This window comes from Amblyomma mixtum, chromosome 8 (genome assembly GCF_055824585.1).
Source record: "Amblyomma mixtum isolate Tamu chromosome 8, ASM5582458v1, whole genome shotgun sequence".
Lineage (NCBI taxonomy): Eukaryota > Metazoa > Arthropoda > Arachnida > Ixodida > Ixodidae > Amblyomma > Amblyomma mixtum.
The window spans coordinates 68,875,725-68,900,364 of record NC_143019.1 but is presented as its reverse complement, the minus strand read 5'-3'; the positions used below and the strand labels follow the sequence as shown (position 1 = coordinate 68,900,364).

At 45.9% G+C, this 24,640-nt stretch overlaps 2 protein-coding genes across 2 annotated transcripts; one reads left to right on the top strand and one right to left on the bottom strand.

The window, feature by feature from the left end:
• Positions 1–4,243: 4,243 nt before the first annotated feature.
• l(3)neo43 (cytochrome c oxidase assembly protein COX16 homolog l(3)neo43) lies at positions 4,244–9,255 on the bottom strand. Its single transcript, XM_089555905.1, has 4 exons — positions 9,053–9,255; positions 5,980–6,051; positions 5,457–5,534; positions 4,244–4,433 (listed from the first exon to the last, which is right to left on the bottom strand). The coding sequence occupies exons 1-4, from the start codon at positions 9,128–9,130 to the stop codon at positions 4,302–4,304; spliced, it is 360 nt and encodes a 119-aa protein (XP_089412031.1). The 5' UTR covers positions 9,131–9,255; the 3' UTR covers positions 4,244–4,301.
• Positions 9,256–9,487: 232 nt separating this feature from the next.
• Positions 9,488–22,657, top strand: mRpS5 (mitochondrial ribosomal protein S5). The gene is made up of 12 exons (XM_089558436.1): positions 9,488–9,556; positions 9,782–9,880; positions 12,140–12,265; positions 13,927–14,154; positions 16,155–16,189; positions 17,186–17,276; positions 18,102–18,148; positions 18,455–18,512; positions 18,648–18,710; positions 18,789–18,931; positions 20,661–20,840; positions 22,417–22,657. The coding sequence occupies exons 1-12, from the start codon at positions 9,505–9,507 to the stop codon at positions 22,609–22,611; spliced, it is 1,317 nt and encodes a 438-aa protein (XP_089414562.1). The 5' UTR covers positions 9,488–9,504; the 3' UTR covers positions 22,612–22,657.
• Positions 22,658–24,640: the final 1,983 nt, after the last annotated feature.

Genomic DNA, 24,640 nt, shown 5'->3' with positions numbered 1-24,640 from the left:
AGGAGCACCTGCCATCGCAGGGCAGTAGCGTATCGCTTTAACCGATGTACCGCTGCGCTAGAAGGGGTATGAAGACTCCCAGAGATCTATGAAAGTAAAGTAGACAATGACCTTCTGTACATACAGAAATAAATCTTCATACATTTAAAGAAGAGCTTAAATGGCCCCTCCAATTTTCAGTGCCAGACATTCGTAGGTGATGGTCACGTGCTCGCGGTATGGAGCCCCGCGTTTGTCAGGGTACGTGCTCTCAATGTAAAATAAACTTGTACATTCAATTAGTTTCTAAAGCACACTATTCGATTCGCATAGGCGGTGGAGAGACAATTTTTTTTTGTAGTTGTTCCACCTTTTATCTGAGCTAGATGCCTTCCGGAGAGAGAAGGTTTTTTTTAATCACAACCATAGATTTTAGCATGTTTTAAAAAACTGGGGGTGGGGACCACTTGTGACTCCCCTGGCGCGCACTTTCGCAGACATCAAAACATTTGTTGACATTGCATATTGCTTTATTACACATCATCAACTATAGTAATTGGTGACGCTAATTAGTGACTTTAACTCCGTGTTCCTGTGATACAGCTCGCCTCTGTGCTGTGTGAGGTGCTCGTATAAAGCCTCCGCCACTGAACAGCGTTCTTGAGTGGTGCAGAACAGCGTGTCCGGTTCCCAACCCAAAAAACAGCCAGCGGCGTGTGTTGATGTATGCGTGCGTATACTCGCAGATGGTGCAGAAAATCCCAACGATGGCAAGAAAAATAGGCTGACGTCATCAAACGACCATAGGATGCACACAGCAAGTCGAGCGCCGCAATTTCAGACAATCATACAAATTTTCATCAAAGTGTGTTGCTTGACAGTTAGTGACCAACCACCTTAAAAGAAAAACAGTGCAAAAAGAAGACACGAAGAAAGAGCAGACACACAGCACGAGAAACACGGCGCTCATATCTGCCTGCTTCTTCTTTGTGTCGTCTTTTTGCGTTGTTTTTTTTTTGTAAGGCACAAATTTGATTCATCTTATATATCCCCCACTTACTGACCTCAATGTGGTGACAGTATTCCCGACTACATTCGTACAAAAATTGTGTCTCAACTCAAGAAGAAATTGCGCCCGGACCAGATAAAATCGATAGCAAGATGCTGTGGAATTTAGACCTGAAATCGGTCACCGCACTCTCATACTACTTGAATGAGTACTGGGAGACAGGTAGCACACCCTAATCCTGGAAGCACGCAAAGATAAATGTTATCTCCAAACCCAAAACCTGATAACCTGATAACCTTAGGCCGATCTCCCTTACCTCCTACTTAGGCAAGCTAATGGAGCATGTTGTGCTTAAAGGGGCAAGGGGCTCTAATAAAGTTGCGGTATGCCTGGGATATTAAAGCACGCCGCTTCACGAATAATGTTCAGCTAGAATTTTTTTGAATGTGCTTTGTAAAAGTTGAGTTATCTGTGGTCAAAATTTAAATTTCAGCGTATTCGCGTCTTTCCCTGTACTCTAGATTTTTTTTTTGCACACTGGAAGGTCAGCGCTCCTCCGCCGCCCCCACCTCCGGGGGCGGAGCTTCCTGACCCGCCGGAGCTACGCGGCTTATTGGCAGCGGCCATGGTAGCTGCCTGAAGTCTGAAAGAATCTAACCAATAACCACCTCTCAACCTGTATATGCAGGTGCCAGTGACGGAGGAGGGTGCGAGCATGAAAAATTGCCAGGAAGGGCTCGCCAACATTTGCGCGTGACTGTGGGTCCTCTGCTGCACAAAGAAGTAAATATTTGGCTCAGGTTCTCATCACAACACAATTTAGTGAGTCAGCGTGTTGATGTGCCCTCCTCGGAAAGTGCTTCAGAGCCCATTTAATAGACTACAAGCCTATGGTGGAGACTACTGCCGCTTACCGCACAACATGGTGGGCTTCAGAAGGAAACTCTCTACAGAGAATGTCATGATGCAGCTGTCTCATATGACATTATTAGCAGAGCTAGAAAGGCATGCACAAGCCATCCTGGCTATCGACCTAAAGAAAGTTTTGATAATGCCTCGCTCGTACTATACTGCAACACCAAAGCGAATAACTTACAATTATATCAGGGCCTTCCTTAGTGAGCGCACGGTGAAACTCAATTTCGGCACTCTCAGATCCGACCACGGTGGATCCGACACAATAGAGCTGGGAAGCAGAGTCACCCCTCAGGGGGCTATCCTGTCTCTGTTCCTCTTGCCACCTGTTGCCTCCCACCCTCCCCTAAAAGTGGAGAGGGTGATTTTCCTCTCTCTCCTTTGCCACCTACCAACAGAGGCAGGTACGCAGTGGCTGATGGTGCGAAACTGGTACGATTTAAGAAGAGCTAACCTCTAATAATGTTACTGAATCGCTTAAGCTGGCAGTACCTGCGAAAATGTGAGCCTGATGAATCAAGTTATGCAGGATCTAGAGGAGAGTGCGCAATCCGTCAAAGCAAAACTAGCCAGAGTTCAGACATTTGTTATTGCAGCGTGGATGACACCCATCAATATAGCGGCACTTAATACTTGAACTGTTCTCCAAGCTCCACATATTCACAGTTAGATGTGGAAATAAAATCTCCATCCAATTTTCGTCCTCCTGATTCCATGGCTCTTCCTGCATTGCTGTTTGTCGGGTAAGCAAAAAATTGATTGTTCAGAAAATTGCAATTAAAAATTTTTCTACAAATGCATCACATCTACACCGAAAAGGACACCGTGATCACTGCTTTGAACTGAATGATGGTGTAGCCCGGCCGCTGGTATTCATACCCAAGAAAGAGTGTCAATGCACTGCAGCTGACTTGCGGATGGTTAGTGACGGTGACACCTATATTTAAAGGGACTATGAAACAAATTTATTGAGATTACGTAAACATAGGCAATCCATCACTCGTCACCCCAGCGAAAGAATTTTCGAGCTAGCATGAATAACAACGAAATTATAGACGATTAAAAATCACGCTCCTCCTCTCCCCCCTCAACTCATACACGCGGAGCACCAAGAAAAAATAAAGAAAACAGCTCCGGGACTGGGCTCCGCCCATGAATACGTCATTCGCTGACGTTCGGTTTACGACTTCCGGTTGTCGCACTCCCGAGGAGCAGCGTGCGTCGGCAGCGTCTCTCCGGTCTCGGCGCTTTCTTTGCTCCCGAACTCCCGGCAGAAAGAGGCGGCAGAGGTAAATTGAAAACATATGCGTGAAGGCAATGCCCTGGCCCGCGCTTGCCCGAGGGGGTCGCGCGGCGCCTCGAGCAGACGATTTTCACCGCTACCGGAAGTGTGCCCGTGACGTCGTAGCTGCCGCGGCTCGAGCGAATGACAGCGTGTGGTGGCCTACCGACGTCATGGGACTAGTGACGTCTGTTTTCCCGGTTTTGGTTTCAAAATCGCTCCCTACGAAGACTCCAAACGGCCCGCGAATTTTAAAAAACGCGATTTTTAAAAAGCCATAATAAATTGCCGGCTCAGTTCCGAAGACTCATACTTGGTGTCAGTGCTTCTGAGCATAACTTCTAACATTTACAAGCGGCTTTGAATTCTTTTCATGGTCCCTTTAATAACGTACCGCCTTTGTAGTTAGAATACGGTAACTTATCGATACAGGTCAACTTACGCAAGAAGCACAAGTGAGGGTTGTGATACAGGGGACAAATGCATTCTCCTCGCTTAACAGCGGCTGACACACTTCAAAAGCGCCAAACCACACCCCGTGATCGCGTATACTACCGAGTGCAAGCTGACCCCAGCGGGCCTTGCTCTGAGGGGAACAAAGGAACGACACTTTAGCTGCCCCAAACAAGGCATTTATGCAACAACAATAATGCCAGCTAGCAACAAAATAAAGGAATCGACGTCATTCGACTCACTAGCATGGTTACGAGCGCCCTTGCACTAGCGTGAGTGAACGTTCGCCCACGCTAATGCAAGGAACAGACTCCGAGGCCGGACAGGACAAGATGGCGGGAGAATGTTCCCACCACGAGGCCTCGCCCCCCTGGTGGAGAGCCGCGCCGAAACATCTGTGCGGTCGAGTTCCTGAGCCGAAGAGCAAGTCGTCTCCAGCACGCGTGTGCAGCAATCACACCGTTCGTGACGCTGCGTCCTCTCTAGTTAGTTAAGGTAACTAACAAGGGAAGACGTATCGCGGGGAAGCAAACCACAGGGGATGAGCGGGGCAAGTCCCCACACATGCTAGCACCAGCTAGCTTATCTACAAGCAATAACATGTCTTATACAGCATATCATAACATTTATTCATCTCTACATTTATATACAGAAAACTAAGTGCTAAGATTTTTCGGTCTGTTGTACTTTTGCCTTTCGGCGTTCTTCAAGGATCTTGTTATATTCGTTTCCTTCCTCCCATGGTCGCGGTCCTCTCACGTTCTTCCAGTTATCAATGTCTAAAGCCTGCACCTCCTGAAAGGAGAAAGTTTGCAGCCATGATTAAAGTGCACATTCAAGCTTCATTCCTTGTTCGTATGTACAGTGGCCCTGTGTATACTGCGGCTTGTCAAAATACCTGTGGCAAGCACCATCTTAATGTACATGCCTCACATGACCCCGTTCAGCCATTTCACTCACAGGAGAAATTATTTGCAACATTTTGGCAGGGGTGACACCGTACACCTATTTACTAACAGTACAAGCAAAACACACCATGACAGGATGTTATCACATGTGGAAAATAGCTGCCTAATCTACTAACAGTTGCAACACTAAATGTGCACCGTATAATTCTTTGCTCAATTAAACTGCTCATTTTTTCGCACTGAAATTGGACACAGCAAAAACATATAATAGTCTTTCAGTTTCAATACCATGTCTGGATGGTGTACTTGACTTATATGATAAGAATTAATTAGACATCTGCACTTTCCGCAGAATATGTGACAAAAAACAAGCATAGGTGATACCAGCAGCCCCACCTGGTGTAAATCTGAGGAACTATTGTTTTACCATTGAAGCCGCAGTGAGTGGGGGGAATGAGTGGCTGATTTGAAGATGCTTTTTCAATTGCTTTAATAATATTGAGCAAAAGCAGTCAAGACAGCATTTTCAAATGAGTGGTTCAACACCCCCACCAAACATTGCACTTTGAATGGTAGAAAATCATTCCCTGGAAAGGCACCAGCTGGCGCCACCAGTACCATCTATGCAAAAGCTGCTTGTTTCAGATCATCAACACTACAGATGACATGGATTTCTAATAAATTCTGATTGAATCAAGTCAAGGACATAATCCAAACATGTATTGAAACAGAAAGGCTGTTGTATGCCATCTCTGCATCAAATTTCAGTGTGAATAAGTGAGCAGTTTAACCAACAGAATTTTATGGTGCACATTCAGTGTTGCAACAGTCATCAGTAAATATCAGCACGACCTAGTGACCTCAACGATCAACGTTTTCTGCGTTCAGAAATGAAAGCATGAACACTTGCCTTATAAATAGCCTCCAGGGTAACCTGCTCAGGATCTTTCATCTTGATCCCAGCTTCTTCAGCATCCTTCCTTGTGAACTGAACATGGTACAGAACACGATGTGAAGATGAAACCTTATATATGTGTGAAGCCAGCTCACCAGCAATGGTGACAATACTTAAACAAACAAATAGTTGAAAAGCCTTCGTGTGCTTACAATTCAGTGCCCAAGCACACTTCCTGTTCCAAGTGCTGACAAGGTGTCATCACGAAATTTTCACCTCATATGCCCCATCTATGGATTCCTTAATTCTCTTTTTCTTAACCACTTGTTCTGATGTTCATTCTAATGCATGTATTTATATCAGTCCCTACTAAATTGCTTTCCACAAATATACCAAAACGGTTGGTCAAGTTTCCATCTGCAACATGCTCCAAAGAAGTTCTGTATATTTGCACGTATGTGCTGTGAGTACAAAGGGGGGAAAAAGGTAATACTTTGAAGAAAACAGACACTAGAAATAAAAGAAAAAACACACACACCTCTTGCTTCCTGAACTCATACCGCAGCGATGTGAACTGCCTGAGGCCTATAGATCCACCGACCATGAACACCTGCAAAAGGCATTTATTTAAGCATTGCGTCAACATCAAACGCCAAGGTAAGCAAATCATTGAACAGAACGTGCTGCATGATGAAACAGAGTATTGCTCAGTTCTATAAAAGAGCTAGCCTTGCACCAGAAGGTGAAATAGATATGCACTGTGTAATTATGATGTCCTAGAAGGCATTTCTATGCATTAGGGTAATGTTTTGCATCAAACTCAGGAGAACTAGACTGATGTTGAGCACTACAAGTACATTACGGACACCGAGTGTCCAAAGGGTACGGAATTGACAAGTATATATCAAAAGCAGGAAATAAATTTCCAATACAGCCTCACTTTATGCCTCACTCCTGCAGGGCTGCTACCCCGTGATATTGAGTGAACAAGGCCGCTAAGCAATGAAAGTGGCCTGCATCAACAGGATGGTACAAAGTTTGCAAACATCTGGAGACCATCAGAGCCGCAGAGCAAGAGGCTGCGAGCTAGTGGTAGTGGCAGAGCTGGTGGTAGAGGCAAGGAGATTTCGAAACAGCATACTATTGCATCATATCAGTCGTTCGACTTGGATAAAGGAAGGCCTTGAGCAAAATAAAAATGGAAATTTGAAAAGATTAAAATAAACAAATAAATAAAATAAAGAACGATGTCCGTGTCTACGAAGTGATATGCAAAGAGGACCCTAGGCCGCTGAGTAGGCCCAGTGACAACAACACGTCGTACCCTTAAAGCGGAGCTAAAGTGTCCGCCGAAGTTTTATCAATGAATAAGAGGGAAGCATAGCCACGTCAGCTCTCCTCGAGGTATAGTTAAGAAACGCGAGTTTCCCTAGCGCATCTTGAGAACTACGGCTTGTTGTAGCGTTGCTAATCAAAATGAAAGTAATGCGTCAGCTGATGCATTCGACGCTGCCGGCGCTGGTGACCCCATTGATCCGCGTGTGGAAGAGCGCGTGACCTTTGTCGTGCTTACAGAGTGAACAACAAATGTTCTATAGGCTCCTGAGCATGACAGCAAAGGTTCACTCCTGTTGGAAAGCACCACAACTTGAAATAGCCGTGAAGAGGTGTTGTTTGAACCATAACGGAGAGGCTGTCTTCTTGTCCCTTCTGTCACAGAGTGTGCAAAAGCGCAACATATGTCTCATCTGTTTGCCAAACAACGAACGTAGGAAGAAAGACGACAGGGTTGCCAGGTCCTAAATTTTAAAAGGAGCCACAAAAAGCTGAAAAGTAGCCAAAAAAGTAGCCAACCAGCAGCCGAAGTGTCGAAAGTAGCCAAAAATAGCGCCAAGGTTGCAGAAAAGCGTCACCAGAAGCATAAAGGGCGCAAGAAATATATAATTCTTGCAGGACGCAGGGTAATTGTGAATGCGAATAACTCTAAATTACAAAAGCATAGCAAATCAAATGAAAGGAAATACATGAACACCAAGGGACAGAAGCACGGCAACGCGCGAGGAATTTCTGAAGGGAAAGACAGTGTGGGAAAAGTATTCAGAAAAGTTTTTCTTCTTTTCAGAGGAGAAATAATTGGTCTTCCTAAGCCACAGCCATGGCAATTTTAATTCCCGAATATGTGTGTGTGTGTGTGTGTGTGTGTGTGTGTGTGTGTGTGTGTGTGTGTGTGTGTGTGTGTGTGTGTGTGTGTGTGTGTGTGTGTGTGTGTGTGTGTGTGTGTGTGTGTGTGTGTGTGTGTGTGTGTGTGTGTGTGTGTGTACATGGCATGCCTGGCATTGATTTTTGCATGAAATTTCTTCACTGCTCCATAAACAAGGGTTTGATTTGATGTGCCTATTTCTTGTTTCGTTTCTCTCCTGTGATCTTTTTTCAGCTTTATATTGCAAAAATAGGCTGATCGCCACATGCCCTTCATATGTTCTAATAAAGGCATAGAAAGCGCAGCCTTGGTCAAATTTTTTCAAGTCACGTGGCTTCCTTTTCAGCCGTATACTGGGGAACTCATGGCTCTCGGGATATATCGCTGGATGATACAAAGAGCCTTAGTCATCGCGTTTCAAAGCCTTTTGCTCTTCCCCGTTCCCCAGTAATCGGCTAAAAGGAAACCGTATTTGCCCTGAAAAATTTTAACCAAGACTGTAATTCTCAGCGTCATCCAATTGGATGTGGGGCTAGCATGTGTGGCCGATCAAGCGCTTTGAACCAGTATCCAACTGAGGAAACAAGGTATATCAGCTAAGTAGCAATTCACATCTTTATTTAGCTGAAGCGCATTGAGTGAATGGAGATGGGACATTTCATCTTGCTGGTTCTAAGGAAACCTACATAACAGCATTGCATAGCGGAGGCGGAATCTCGCCTGGGAGAACTCAGGAGCGAGAAGTATTTTAAGTCTGGGACATGATTACAGGCAAAATTTCAACAAAGAGACTGGCACCGCAGAATAATGGTGTTCACGTATGGCATTCTGACAAGCAAAGATGCATGGACCATTGGAAGAAAAAGAGGTCCATTACAGTCCTAACTTCGATTTCAAAAGTAGCCAAAAAGTAGCCAAGTAGCCAAGTTGAAATTTGTGTCGCCAAGCGGTCCTAAAAGTAGCCAATTTGGCGCAAAGTAGCCAAACCTGGCAACCCTGAAAGACGACTGGCTGGGCCAACGGCACTGACATTATCTTTTACCTATTTCTTCCGTTTTTTCAGCGCGCTACGCCCACAGCATGACTCGCAAGCTTAAAATCTGCGGCGCACTGCTTTTTTAGAGTATCGACTAGCGTTAACACATACGATACATTAAAAAATGTATTTTCGATACCGATACTTTCATTTTTGGCAAGCGATACCTAATACCGACATGCAAAATGTATCGAAAGTATCCAAAGATACATGCATCTTCGATACTACCCATGCCTGCGATTAGCTAACGATCGTAGCAGCGGGTCCAGCCACATCTTCGGGAGACTCATGGGAATATTGCAGTATCATGCCCTTAGCACCCTCAGTGTGCACCTATGTTTACTGGTGATCTCCCATGTTTTGAGAGAAGCATACCATGAAGGGAATGCCAAGCCGAAGGAACTTGCGTCTGTAGATGTTCTGGAAAAGGGATCTCAAGTAGACTGCAGCCATAGTAGACAATATTAGCTAGTCAGCAACTCCACCAGTGTTATGACATCGACGAAAATCTACGCAATCGTTTACACAAGCACATTTCGCTTTCAGCCGGCTGCTGCAAAAACCGCATGGACCGACATTGCATCCCACTAAACAAACATCACTCTTATTTCGACGGCAGGTGCTCAAAAACAAAACTAAAATAAATTTAACATTTTGTCAGTTAAATTATAATACACAAAATTAAAGATCAACATTTGTCGAACGCATATGTAAAACAAATATTTTTAGCGCGCATTTAGATAAACAACAAAATACTCTGAAAGCGAAACCGAAAGTAAATTTTTTCTACGCTGCATGCGTGAAAAGGTGCCCTCGCAGCTCGCAAAATGGCGGGCCTAGCACGCCTGCTCGGCAAACTTACTTTACATTCTAATACTGGTAGATAGCAACATCTTTTCTTTCTTATGTCTGATGCATTCAAAGCTCATACTGAGCACTTCAAATAGTGTATACTTGAAGATTTCTAAATACAGGCGCTACTCAATGCACTGAAACCGGCGGATACGGGCTCACATGGTAGCAGCCGCCGGCTCTCTCGAGGGCAACGTTTTTCGTTGTGTGTTTGTTGCACTTTCTTAAAAGTGTCTTTTTACTATTTATCAGGCTGCCTTGTCCAAGCGAGGACTGCAGAATGCCTGCTGAGACCTCCGGTAGCAGGAGCAGTTCCTGTAGACGTCAGAAACACAAGCTTCTTCGTGAAACGTGAGTTATCTTCATTTCAGAGCGAGCGCTGTGCGCATGGTTGGTATTGTAGAGTTCTTTATATTCTTTCCACCAGTGTTTTAGTTCACGTGCCACATGTGAACGTCTGCTTAAAAACACGATCGTGCTCAAACTTAGTTCTCGAAACACGGCTCTAAACCGTCCTGTTTCCTAGGCAAACTGGCTCGCTCCACACCACCCATACCTTCCGCGCATACCACGAAATTATGATCAAACATGTTATCCTAGATTCTTTAAGCCGGACTTCATGCTGTGTGATAGATTGTTTCGCTCACTTTCTGTGCACTTCATACCCTCCTCTTCCCATAGTTTATGGGATTGTCTGGAATAAAAAAGTTGAATGCCAAGGTCACTGACAGAAAATCTCACCCTGTCTTCAGTCATGTCTGGCTGATTCAAGCTAAAACATCAGCAAGCCAGGCAATTTTAGTCAGATGCCTGAAACAAGCATTATTGCTACACCAAGTCTGAAAAACAGGACATTGGCTGACATAGACATAACGCCATCTGTCAAAAAAAATAAAAAATTACTGCTACACCAAGACACCGAAATATACCAAAACACAGGACATAGGCTGACATGGACATAACACCAGCTGTCAGAAAAAAAAGTTTCTTCTTTTGTTTTACTCTCGTGCTGCTTTTGAAATGTTGCTCACAGCGTAGATGCATTGGAAATGGTGAACTGCGTAATTCTAACCAAGTGTAGTAAAAGCGAGCAGGGATTCAGCAATAGGTTCTGGTTTGGTTTATGGTGTTTAACGTCCCAAAGCAACTCAGGCTATGAGAGACGCCATAGTGAAGAGCTGACATCATGCGTTGACATCGCACAGTACACGGGCCTCTAGAATTTCACCTCCATCGAAATTTGGACACCTCAGCCGGGATCAAACCCGCGTCGTTCGGGTCAGCAGCTGAGCACCATAACCACTGAGCCACTGTGGTGGACAGGGATTCAGCTGCACAGTAGAGTATAAAGGCACTGCGCAGTGTTTATTTTTGCTTGCAGGTGTGCGTGCACATAGTCAATTTAATTCAGGCAAATTGCCTGAGAATTTTTTTCAAATGTCCACACTGCAAAAAAATTACATGCCTTTACCTCTTTAAATGCTTGCAGCACATAACAATGTTGGAGGAGGGGAACACACAGACTATACCTGCTTTGGAAGATGAACCATTTATACACATCTGCAACACGAAAAAATAAAGCAGACAAGGACGCTCATCTTGCTTTTTTTTTTATGCTGGTTTCTTTTTTCGTCGAACATGTGTAAGTGCTTGATGTGGTGCTCTTCTGTTAAGGAACTTAGTTATGTGGGCTAGTGTACGTCTTCAGTGTTCCCTCCCTCTGTCTTTGTTTAGTGCTGAAAGTATTTAAGCTTAGGATGGACCAAAGTAGTGCACTGACAAGTACTCCTGGGAGGTACTTTTAGCTAGCATTGATATTGTTACGTGGCGGCCAGCCGAAGAATGAGACGTGGTGAACAATGGAGAAGAGATGAATTAATGGCTGCTGGCCTAGCGCGGGCGCTCCGTCCCGCGCCACTGCCAGCTTCGTCTTCGTCACAATATTTATCTGTTTTCAGCCAGCAGAGTGGGAAATTAGGATAGTCTGCTGTCATTTTCTGTAGCTGGCATTTTAATAAGCTAAGCCTCTTGCCTTGTCTCATGGACATTGACCGCAAATGGATAAATGTACTAGGCAAGTGAGCGAGGGTGAAATCAAAATATCCAGTAATAAATTCGCTAGGAATGGCTCTCATGAGCAGAGTTACTGATTGCATATAAATAAACAAACATATTACTAAATTTTTCTTGGGTGAAATTAGAAGACTGCTGGCATTTTTGTCCAGAGTTGTCCTGCGGCGAGAGCTGTTAATGAGAGCCCACACTGAGTCATTATACATCTAAAGCTGTTATATGTTTGGCTTGGCTTAACTTGCCCTGGCCTGGCACCCAAGCCAAGGCAAATAAAACTGAGAGCCTCGTCAAGCCAGGAGAAAAGAAGGAAAGAAGACGAGAGAAAGAAGAGAAGAATGGTGAGAAAATGGAGGGATGCCATCATGGAGAGAGAAAAGGACATGACAGCTCTCGCCGAATGTTTGAACTAAGTCGTAGCCTAGTTTAGGTTTTTTTTTTTTTGTGTTACCAGTGGGCAAGGGTGAAACTGGCGTAATTCATTAGCTTTTCCATTTGCTATGTTTCTCGCATTACTGATGCGTGGCTTTTGTGTTTCAGTCACTGCTGAGCAGCTGTGGAAGGGAGTGACAAGTGTGAGTAATGCCGGTCGCAAGAGGGGTCGAGCATCGGGCTCCTCTCGGAAGCTGGCCAAGGATCTAAACAAGGGCCAAATCATGGGAGTCGGTGAGTGCATTCTTCGAGTGCGCCACAGGCATGGCAGAGGTTGCACTGTGATCTCTTGCCGACACTTAGTACGAGTTCAGTGTAGTGGTGGACATGGCAAAAAACGTACATTACATTTTTGTACGTACAAAAAACGTACAATTGTGTCACACGCAATTGCATTGTCCCGATGTGCACTGAACCTCCTTTGGACGTCCTACAGACATCCTGAATGTCCGCAGGACGTCCGTGGGAGTTTCAATGCACATTGGGTGTGTTATGCAACTTGTACAGATTACCAGGGCATTCCACCAATGGATGTGCACCATACAGCTGATGCTGGAAACTCTCACTGGGAGTGAGGCTTGGTTTTGATCTTGTAATGATTTTCTGAATTCCTGTCGACTACTAACTTGTGCTGCTGTATTGCCACATTGGGCACGAGATGAACATCATTCCATGTCACCTTGCCATTTGCTAGCCATCCTGGCTAGCTTACTTGCTTATTTTTTAATTCATTCATTCGTTTGTTTGTTTAATAATCTTCAATATGTCAACAGCATGTGGGAAGGGCGTTGTACTGAGGTGTGGGTATCATAAATACAATTCATAAACACATTTTCGAGGTTGCAAAAACAAGTAAAGGAAAGATGAGAAATACCAGACTAATGATGGAATCAAGGAAAATGCAAAGTTTAAGTGAAAACTCGGGTATGCTGAGGAGAAAAAGACATCTAATACAGTTATTGCTAGCATCCAGAAGCTTTCTCAAAGGAAACTTGAGCTAGCAGTGTTTTTAACGAAGAAAAGCAAAGTAGTCAGCAGCAGCCGCACTTCAGAAGGAGAAAAGATGTTTTATGTTTCAATATTTATTAGTACTTTGAGCCTATCAAGGCTTCTGAAGCTAACAGTTTTGATTGGAAGGTGATTCAAGTCTCGTGGTTTCAATGAAGAAGTGATGGGAACAAAGCTTAGTTGTCATCACGGCCATTCCAAACAGACAGTGGTCCCAATTTTGAGTGCTATACCAGGACGAATATGCTTTGGACTACAAAGTTTTGCGAGAAAGCTTTGTAGCTTTCCTTTGTGAGCAGGGGTGAGTAATTATTCTCTTAAACACTCCTCAGTTACTCCTTTAAACTGCTTATTACTGTTTCACTAGCTGTGCGAGGAAAGTAAGGGGATACTCTCTCAATTTACTCCATACTATTCGTGCTATTCGGTACTCCCCTATGGGGCAGAAACGTGGAGGCTAACAAAGAGGGTTCAGGTTAAGTTAAGGACAATGCAGTGAGCTATGGAAAGAAAAATGATAGGCACAACGTTAAGAGATCGGTAGCGGGCGGAGTGGGTGAGGGATCAGACGCGGGTTAATGACGTCCTTGTTGAAATCAAGCGGAAGAAGTGTGCTTGGGCAGGGCATGTAATGCGAAGGCAAGATAACCGCTCGTCCTTAAGGGTAATGCAGTGGATTCCAAGAGAAGGCAAGCGTAGCCGGGGGCGGCAGAAAGTTAGGTGGGCGGATGAGATTAAGAAGTTTGCGGGGATACAGTGGCCGCAGCTGGCAAAAGGACAGGGTTAATTTGAGAGATGTGGAGGAGAGGCCTTTGCCCTGCAGTGGGCGTAGTCAGGCTGATGATGATGATGTTTGATGATGATTTGTGCTGTTGCTTGCTGTGCAGGCAAGGTCAACATGGTGTGGCCTGGCCTGAATGCGCCCATCGTGCGTGGTCGCGAGGTGGTGGAGCGGGTGCAGCTGCCGCCAGACAAGGACCGTGAGGAGCGGCTCATTCAGCTGCGCAACGCCATGCACAGCTTCAAGCCACCAAAGCTGACGCCGCTCGAGCGTGGCTGGAGCGGCCACAGAATGCCGGGACGCAGCATCGGGCCTCCGGACCCCATCGGAGATGGTGAGCTCTCCATTCCACTTAAAGGTGCACAGAAGAGAAATCTGAACTCGTCTTTTTGCCACGGGAACTCGATCTACACGTTCCGGGCATTCTTAGCAACTTCGACTTATGGCCCTGTGTGGCTGATTTCCCTAATTAAATCAAATTAATGTCCGGCTCCCGCCTTTATTTTTTGAATTCTCCCCGTACAGTGGGCGGAGTCGACCAATGCGTGAAGTGCCTTTCAGCCAGCTCCGTGAAGGCTTTGCTTTCGCTTTATTTTGTTTTTTAGGTTTCCGTGAATAAATAGTTTCATTCGCAGATAATATAGCCGCAAAATAAGCCCACAGAAATAAAAATACGCGCAGACTATTTGCTTCTACGGATTACTACGTATTACTCCACCGATGGCAGAGCGGCAAGCCGCCACGGGACTGGGTGAAAGGCACTCCATGCATTGGTCGACTCTGCCCACCATACGGGGGGAATTTAAAAAAAAAAGGCGGGAGCCGGACGTTAATTCGATTTAATTAGGGAAATTGGACACACAGGGCAATATATTGACGTTTCTAAGAATGCTCGGAACGTGTAGATTGAGCTCCCACAGCAAAAAGATGAGTTCAGATTCCTCTTCTCTGCACCTTTAACAGTGTCAGCCAGGCCTCGTGCATGCATGCATGCATGTGTATGTGCACACACACGCATTTACAGCACTTCACACACACACACACACGCCCAGTGCTGTGAAGGAAATGGATGGGAGCTGAAGTGAAGAAAACTTTGTGTGAACCAGAACACTTGCACATTTTCGCATCTTTGACGTTCATCACAGTCGGCAACTCGGCCGATGATCTGAAATGAAAAACCCCACTTAATGAGTGACAGGGGAGTGCCTTGTATTTTTTTATTTCGCACCACTGACTTGAATGGCAATATGTCAAATTCATTAACATTTTGCTCTGCCTCTCTGTACAGTAAAGCCGCTTTATTCAGCCCCCATTAATTCGGATTATTCGGACTGTCGCCAGAGTCCCGCCAAATGCCCATGCAAGTCTGTGGCATGGGTAGCTCGTTTATTTGGACGCCACAGGGCTCGCATCAATTAATTCGGACAGTTCCCCGAAAGGGGCACCGTGTTGAGATATGACATGCTCAACAGGTGATGTCCAGATATTCATTCGCAGGCCTGAACTGCATATCACATTGTCTTCCACGCCCCTCTGATGTGCGCGCAAAGGCGGGCATGTTGATGGTCAGTGGGTTCCCGTTGATAAGCTGACAGAGGGTCCGGTCGCGTAGTTTTGTTTTCGCAGCTTTGCCGCCAGCCCATGGCAACAGTGGCTCTCTGCTGTGCACATCAGTGAGCAGCCAAGCTGCGCACTGTTTGGTTTGATGATGGCCTTTTCAACAGTTAGGCTCCTTAATTAATATTAATACCGTAATTAATATCCATATCAGTTTTTAGAATTTCGAAAACGCTGTTATCCTCGGCACTGTAACCCAATAAATTTTGGCAACATTGTGCCAAAATACGAGAAGTGTGTAAGAAAAGTAGTAGCCTCTCCAGTGCAGGTAACTCGTCGAAATAGCCAAAATTTGTTGGGCCATAGTGCCAAAGTTAACTGCGTTATCAAAATTCTAAAAACAGATATGGGTATTACTTACGGTGGGCTGCACGCTCTTCAATAATTAAGGAGCCTAACTGTATTAGTTCATAAATGAACTATTTAATGTTAGTTAACCAGCCTGCTAGTCAGAACGACTGAGCTGAATTGTGATGTACTGCACCCCTGTGACGGAGTGGGGGTGCTAAGAATCAATGGCGGCTCCGGACGGGCCGCCATTGGAAACTGAATGTGGCAACGTTTAGCATGATCAATGAGTTAGACTGGCAGAGCAGAACAGAGCACAACAGAAAAACCGTATTTTTAAAAATTAGTGATCACCTTCCCTGAAACACCTGGTGCATGCGTGCATGTGTCTGTGTGTGCGTGACAACAGCCTTTGTTTTTCTCTTGCAGTCTCATTTGACACATTCGACACAATCGTTCTCGAGGTGAGACAACTCTTTCTTTTCATTTGGGCCACAGTGTATTCTTGATAAAATCTGCTTCTCAATATAATCTGCTTAGTAGGCACTGGTGGACTTGAAACACAGTCTTGTTTTGCGGTAAATGTAGTGAAGCGGCACGTTCTTCCTATTAGCCCCAGCATGGTCATGCAGAGTGTGATAAAGAAAAAAAAAAGCATCTGTGCACTCTCTTTTTCATTTGTTCGTTTTTGCACCAAAAAATGCAGCGCTGAGACCTGTGGTGTGTAATGCGACCGCAATTGTAACATGAGGGTCGCTTTTGCTGGTGCGAAACAGAAAATGCGATCTATAACTAAACAACATAACTCAAGGAACGAGGTTGCGACAGAAGTTTATGAACAGAATTAACTCAGGAAAATGGTCTTCCTGTGGCTTGACTTAGGGAACACGAGAGCGCCCCCCCACGCACTTATTACGAGTGCAGCCAATCTTAAGCCCAGCAGGACTGTATTAGAATTTTGGTTATAAGCGAGTAATTACTCATTGACATCCACCCAAGCGCAGCCATACGGCTATTGATCAATTTGCTCTCGCCCTACCATAAGCTTGCTGTCCTGGTTAGCTCAATTAGTAGAGTGACTGCTCCGGTGAAGCGGTGGTCCTGGGTTCGAACCCCGGACCAGGATGAATTTTTCTTTAACTTCGTTAACTACGAAGTTTCTGAGAAAGCTGTATAGCTTTCCATTGTAGCCGTATGGCTGCGCTCAGGTGGATGTCAATGAGGAATTACTCCCTTATTACAAATCTACTCCACCTTGGGGGATTCCCCTAAACATTTTACCAATAGAATTTTGGTTGCGGTGTACGATGGCAGTAAAGTTTGACCGAGGGAAAATCCCTCATACGGCCAGAACAGTAAGGTAACTTGTGCTTAGAGGGAAGCTTTCTGGACTGCGCTGCATTGCCCCTTGCTAAAACAGTGCTATGTTCTTTTTCAATGCCTTTCTTTCTCTCTGGCAGCTTCGGTTAGTCACTCGAATGACGGGCAACCTTGGCCGATTGCGACGGCACCGTGCCATGGTGGTGGTCGGGAACAAGAATGGTCTTATTGGTACGCTTTCTTTTTTGTGTTTAATTTTTTTTTTTTTCAGCCTTAACAGAAGCAAAAGAGTTTCTGGAAACCTCTCAGAAAGAGTTCTGATGTTTGTCAAGACTGGTCCACTCTTTTCGTTAGGGGCCATTGAGACAGGATGGTTTGGTTTGGTTTATGGGGTTTAACGTCTTAAAGCGACTCAGGCTATTGAGACACCATAGAGGAGGTCTCCATTTAATTCAGCCACCTGGGGTTCATTCACGTGCACTGACATCGCACAGTACGCGAGCCTCTAGAATTTCGCCTCCACTGAAATGCGACTGCTGCAGCTGATATAGTCATGTCTTTCGAGTCAGCAGCCGAGCACCGTAACCACTGAGCCACCGCGGCAGCTTGAAAGAGGATGGAGCCGGAACTTTTATATGAGGAAGTCGATTCTTGCACTCAATAATATGGCATGGGCCAGGTGTTCACAGTTGGCAGTGCAACCGGCAGCCTGTTGATGGCTTCAGGTGTTGTTTCAGTGTGGCATGTTCAGCTGAGAGTCATGGCGCATTTAGACTGGCGTAAAAACCAGTAACAAATCGCACGACACATGAATGGCTGCAAAAGTAGACTGCCTCTGATTAAAGTTACAGCTTCAGGCCGTTTTTTTTACCCTCGAAGCAGAAATTGAATCAGTGGCGAAATTTTCAAGCTCTGTTTCCTGAAGAGGTTGGCTGGTGTAACCTTCATCCCTGTTGAATGTAGCCTAGCTAGGCAGATCTCTGCTTACCTTTAAGTGCATACAAGCATCGAAGTTGAGGTCACCCACCCTCACGACTTGCATTCCATTCTTTCCAGGTTTTGCGAGTGGCAGAGCGAATGACGCAAGAGCGGCATTGCGTGTGGTATGCGACGATTCTCATCTACAAGGAAGTGGGATTACCTTGGGGGTAGCTCACCCTTTCGCTTACAGCGAACATCCATTCAGCAGAAGCAGAAACAGTCGCTTTAAGTGGCTAGTGCCCAAAGTTCAATGGCATTCGCGTACCCAGGCTCCTGCACCGCATGAGCTTTTCTCGCACCATATGAACCCTTGCTGTACGCCTTCATGGGACAAGTGTGGGGTGGGGGGTGAAGGAATTGGGCAACTCTGTGCCGATTGCTAATACTGCCTGCTGAGGAATGCAAATCTTCTTTTTCCTTCAACCCAGGCCAAGAACAGAGCAATTCAGCGGCTGAGGTACATCGACAGGTTCGAAGGGCACACAGGTGAGCTCTCAAGACTGTCCATGCGTGTTTGTAGCTTCTCTGCCCTGTGCCGCTGTGGCTTTCCTGTGTTCCGACCTGTGCGCGACCCTCACAGTGACTCTCCGTTCTCATGCCCCCCCCCCCCCCCCCCAACAGTGTTCCACGACTACTTTACGCAGTACGGGCCCATGAAGGTCATGGTGCGGAAGAAGCCCAAAGGTGAGTCACCGCCACTTTCTTTCCTCGTGAAGCGAGGGCAGAAGAAGCCAGTAAGGACTGTGGCTTGCGCTGTTCCAGGCTATGGCCTGGTGTGCCAGCGGGTGTTCAGGGAGATCTGCAAGCTGGTCGGCATCACAGACTTGCACGCCAAAATCATCGGCTGCCGGGCTCGCTCCGTTTCCAACCTTGTCCGTGCCTTCATCCTTGGCCTTCACAATCAGGTGACACTTTCCTTAGCCTTCTCCTTGGAGTCTCCTGAACCATTTGGAGGCACCTCAATTCCTTTCCGCAGGCCATGAAAGTGTAACAGCTGCCATAGCTTAATGTTGCCAGCGTAACTCGCCATCAGTGTTCCAGCGTGTGTAATTCGAATAGCATCCCTTGTGGCGTTTCTGTGTTGTCTTCTGGAACGCAAATAGATGCACAAGGCGGTGCTGTAGGATTTTCAAAAAATTCTCTGTTCGTTTTTCTCCGACTATGGATTAGTAGTATCGCATAAACCAGGGCCCATATCCTAACTGCAGAGCACAAGGAGTTATGACACTCATTTAAGTCCTTCAGCGCAAACAAAATGTGTAGTCATGCAGTCATATTAACTGCACTTTGGGGAAAGAAAACTGAACCTCATGTCAGCTGTGTGAACGACTTTTTCAAGCTAAAAGCATAACATGCCTAAAAACAGTCGCTGACCTATTTTTCAGACTCGACGGGACCCAAAAAGTGGTCCGAGTAATCGAACAGTCCGAAAAATTCGTCAGCTTAAAAAAAAAAGAACTTTTCTGCGAAAAAAAAATCCCCGCTACGAGCCTCTATCTGAGTCATAGCCATGCTTTCGTCATGTGCGCACCCTATTCCATCATGATACCAGACAGCGCAATGCAGCCGCAGTCATGCCGCGAATGAATGCATTCGCTGCGCAACGCAAGAACAGTCAGTTTGCATGGGGAAATCACGCTCGCAAAGACCGAGAGGTTACCCATGGGTAACCCAGGGAAAACACGAGCGGAAGCGAGCACCTCTGAATGCAGTCCCTCCCCCTCTATCGCGTTTGCTGCCCCGCACTGCGGGGGCTGTTGTCCAAGCCGCGGTGGATGCTGCAGCTGTCCCATTTTCCCATTTTCAATGCGATCGCTCGCTCTTTGTAGGCTATCTTGATGGCGATGGAGAGCATCCCATTATCTCGAATGGCAACGATGGGGAACATATAGTGAACCCTATCCAAGCCAGTCCGATTACGCCTGCCGATTCCGTTTAAATCCAAGATTGGATCTTTCACAGTGGCGGGGAATGGGTTGGTTGCAACAGCGATGCCTGTTCGCGGCTATATCAGCCTGAAATAACAAACTTTTGGTTGAAAAACAATCTCCACAATACTGGTGACGTCTATTTCAGTCCAAAAATTCGAACCTTTAGACTCCACAAAGACTGAAATATCGGTCGTAAAAATGTACACGTTCCTATGAGTGCACGGCGGTTCCTCAGCAAAGTCTGAAATATTGCACAAGTCCGAATTAATCTAGTCCAAAAAAAAAAAACGTACATGTCCTCATAAGATCATCATTGCTTTAATAAAATACATCAAATTTCTGCTCATTAGCAACAAAAAAACAAAATTTTTGGTCACTGCTGGACAACACGGGCAATTGTTTCAGAACTGTCTGGTCTCCAAGACTGTCAGTACTGTGATTTCCCATCTGCAGTGTCGGAGGCTATGCAGCAGGAAAAGTTATTGAATTGAGCCAGTTTCAGTAGCAAAAGGCACCACACTATCTTGGCGATTGGTCTGGCAACACTTTCACTTAAGACCTGAGCACTACATCTGCTTGCTCTACTTCAGCCGATAAGCGACCGCTTCGAAGGGTCATTCATTGAGGGATCAAAGATGGACATCGGCCCTCTGACCAGCTCTTCCACAATTGGATGTGTGTCCCTTTTTCCTCTCCGATGCAGAAGACGCACCAGCAACTGGCGGACGAGAAACGTCTGCACCTGGTGGAGTTTAAGAACGAGACCGACAACTACCCCCGTGTGGTGGCATCTCCGCGGGACGGCTGTCGCACGGCTGCCGAGATCAGCACCGACGAGGAGCTCGACTTTGACCGGGTTGTCGGAGAGGGCCGACTGCTGAGGGTGAGTGTGTGCCAAAGCAGGGCTGGCTGGAGACAATAAAATTGGGGACAGCATAACCTACTTGGAAAGCAAGACGGTAGAGGTAGTGCTAGGGGATGATTTGTAGCAACATGGCATAGAGGGCGAGTTGGTATTGCTTCTTAGAAACGACTAAAATGAAGGACCAGGGAAGGAAGGACACATGCAAGCGCAGAACTGTGAACTTCTGAACTTTGACCAAACCATGGTCGCAAGCCACTTCTATTTACCATGTAGGTGAAGGAAAATCTTGAGTTATGGCCATAGCTAAAGCAATCAAGTAGGACCCGCAGGATTCGCAGTATAAACTGTCCACTGTTTTTGAGAAACGGAAAGGTGCAGTAACTGTGCACTTTTTGGGGGTCTCTTCAACTGCACCGTAAAAGAAAAAAAAAATTGCGAATGCTGACTGGAAACGTCAGTACATGTTTCTGCACTGTTTCCTGGTAGTCCTTGAATTGTTAAACCATCTTATATACAACAAAATGCATTTTGTTCGCACTTACACAGTTCAACCTCATTATAACGAAGTAATTTCTGTGCCCCTTGAACTTTGTTATAACGAGGTTATAAAACAGTTCAACCTCGTTATAACAAAGTTGAAGAGGCCCAGAAATTACTTCGTTATAGCCAGTGTCGACCAAGCTGTCAAAGGAAATCATCATTCCTTCATTATATCCATTATTTCGTTATAGCCGTTTCGTTATAACGAGGTTCAACTGTATAAGAACACGAAGAGCAAGCATCGTTAGCGTGCCTCTGCTTTGCAAGGAAGCATCTGTAAAGGCTTTTCTCAAATTAAGAAAAGGTTTTGCGAGAGACTTTACTTCTCCAAAGCATTATATCTATGCAACTCGCCCAAGAATGGCTTTCATGGTGTAAATATGGTGAAAAGGAGGACTTCCCTGATGTGTTTTTGTGTTACCAGTTTCCTGACCCTGCCTCTTTGCCAGTCTCTTGTTACTGTGGCTCTGTAGAGGGCACTAAGCAGGTGCTGATATTTTGCACACAGTCCCAGGGTTGCCACGTGCAGGTAAACCTAATCTCAGTCACATGGAGTAACAAATGTCACGCAGAAGCTTCGGCGAAGGCCGCCACATGTAAACAGGCAGCCAGGGCTTGCGAGCAGGAAGAGTGTTTTAACGATTCAAGGGTTATGTGGCAGAAACGTGAACCGTAAAAGGGTTAATATGATGGTTGCCAACTGGAGTTAATAGCCTGTTTTGTTTTCCCCTGAGGTGTCCATAGAGAAAGGCAGTTTCTGCGCCTCTCCTTGCTAAAAATAGTCTAGGCTCTGAACTAGACTAGACTGGGAGCTAGACTGTCTAATTGTGCTTGGTGAAAGTAGGTCCTGATTTACAGAGCCTTGTTGCTAGACATGTTGGTGGCGATCTCTCGCAAATGCCATGTCCTCTCATTGTTCCATGCGCTTGTAATTTCTTTGCACGCTGTTATGCTTAAGAAATGAGGTAACAATGTAGAATCAGTTGAATCACACCAATTAGCAGCTACGTGGAAGTTAAGTCTTGGTCTTTTGTCTCTCTCTCTCTCTATTTAGGACCCACCAAAGTTTGAGCCCTGGTACATAAAGGGCAACCCCAAGGGCTGGGAGATTCACCTCAGGAAGACCGACCCCTTTCGCAATGCGTATGAGACCCGGCTGCACCTGATTCACCGGCACGGCAGTCTCTGCAGCTTCGTCAACCCACAGGGCTGGGATGAGGTGGGGCCCAAGGACGGAGACTCCCAGTAGCAGTGCAGCGAGTGTACAGTCTGAATAAAAGTATACTACTACTATAGGACCAGTTTTTTTTTCATTCTCTGTCTTGAATAGGGGATACCGTATTTACCCAATTCCAACGCGCCCCCGATTCCAACGCGCACCCAATTTACGGCACCAAAAAAAAAAAAAAAAATTTTCAAGCCCCGATTCTAACGCGCGCCCGATATTGGTAATGAAAAAAAAAAAAACTACAAGCCCCGCTTCTAACGTGCATGTGACTTCCACGAATGAAAATAATTTTCAACCGTTTTTATATTATAAGGGGAGATGCGGGTGAAAAAACCGCGATTTTTTTCGATAAAGTCGATTTTGTATTTTCTTGCGTTTTGTATTCCCCCAAGCCTCTTCTTTTATGCGTAAAAAAATCAAAGCCGATAATCAATGGGAAGTTAGTTAAAAATACAATTAAAGCACTCGCGGTGGCTCGCGAAAGTGCGAATTTGACCGAATTTCGGGAACGCGGCATTTCGCTCCATGGCGTCGCCCGCTCTTGAATATTCGCGGGGAAGTAGGCCTACCCATCGTCTACGAGAAGCCACTTCGGCAGCGGCGCATTCTTGATAAAAATACGAAAAAAAAGATCGTTTCCCGCCCGAGTCGAGCGTCGCGACTCGCCCTTCAAATCACGTGGTACGATCGGAGCCGTTCCATTGGCTACGAGCATTCCACCGCACGGTCGGGCGCAGACGCTCTTTCTTCGTTCTGCCGCCACCGAGATGTGAACCAACGCTTCTGCCCGGGTTTTTCTCCTATCTCCGCTATGGATGTGACTGAGAAACGAGATTTTCGCTCATGCAATTTCCTGACAAAGCATCAGTATAAAGGAAGACGCCCCAAGCGCAAGCGGAGAGCTCCGGTTACGGGAGGTTCGTCTGCTGCTAGGCGTAAATGCGGCAACGGCGATGCTTCTTGCGGAGCATCCATGACTTCGTCAGTGCGTCTGAGCGAAAGATAAAGATCTTCGACTGTAAAAACGAGCGCGGGAGCGCTGTTATCTGTGAGATCGGCATGATGCACGACCTCGTCAGCGGCGCGGCGTGCCCCGCCTGCCGACGATGTAATCTCTGTCAGAGAGTCGGCCGCAAAACAGAAAGGAGTCTCATCGTTTTTGGAACTTTACCGCCGAAATGACGCGTTTCCGACAACCGTTGCTTCATCAACATATTCTTCGATCCGCGTATCTTGATCGTGCAACGGCAGTGATGAGGCGTCCGCCCGCGGCAGTGCACGGGATACCGTCGCCGTGTACGCGGTCCGTGGTCGCTGAGCACGCGACCAATGACAAGCGCCACACCGGTTGAAAACGGCTCCTGCGACGCAGAAAACGACGAGCAAACGTGCTCCCATGTTTCCAGCAGTTAGTGAGCTCCCACATCGTATAATGGCGATGACGATGGGCAGCTATGGGGCAGTTTCGGTTTGCACTCGAATCCAACGCGCATGCGATTTTGAGACGTAATTTCCCCGAAAAAAGGTGCGCGTTGGAATTGGGTAAATACGGTATTCAAAATTCCGCAAGTACGCTTTCCCACATAACTATGTTGCCCCAAACAAGATGGCCGACTTCGCTATAAAGGAACTACGTTGGCTACAGGACAGGCGCTAAAGGTGTGGATAGAATGTAAGAAACGTATTTTGGAAGAATCAAACAGAAAACCAGTGTTTCTTGCTTTGTTTCAGCTGGAAAGGCATGGTCAGCCATCTTGTTTGGGGCAACATTGTTATGCGGGAAAGCGCACTTGCGGAATTTTGAATATCCCCTATTGTACGACATAATTTCACAAGCAGCATGCAGCAATAGCAAAAGACATCTTCCTTGCTCAATTTTTAGGAGTTGTACTGGGGCTAGAACTCTCTCGTATTTGGCCAATCGAGTCACGTAGACCTAGATTAAAGGGACCCTGAAATGATTTCGGAGGGCATATTGTAGTGCAACAGATATGCAGAGGTCATGTTTGAAAGTTTTGCTTGGACCCTGTAATTTAGAAACAATTTTAAA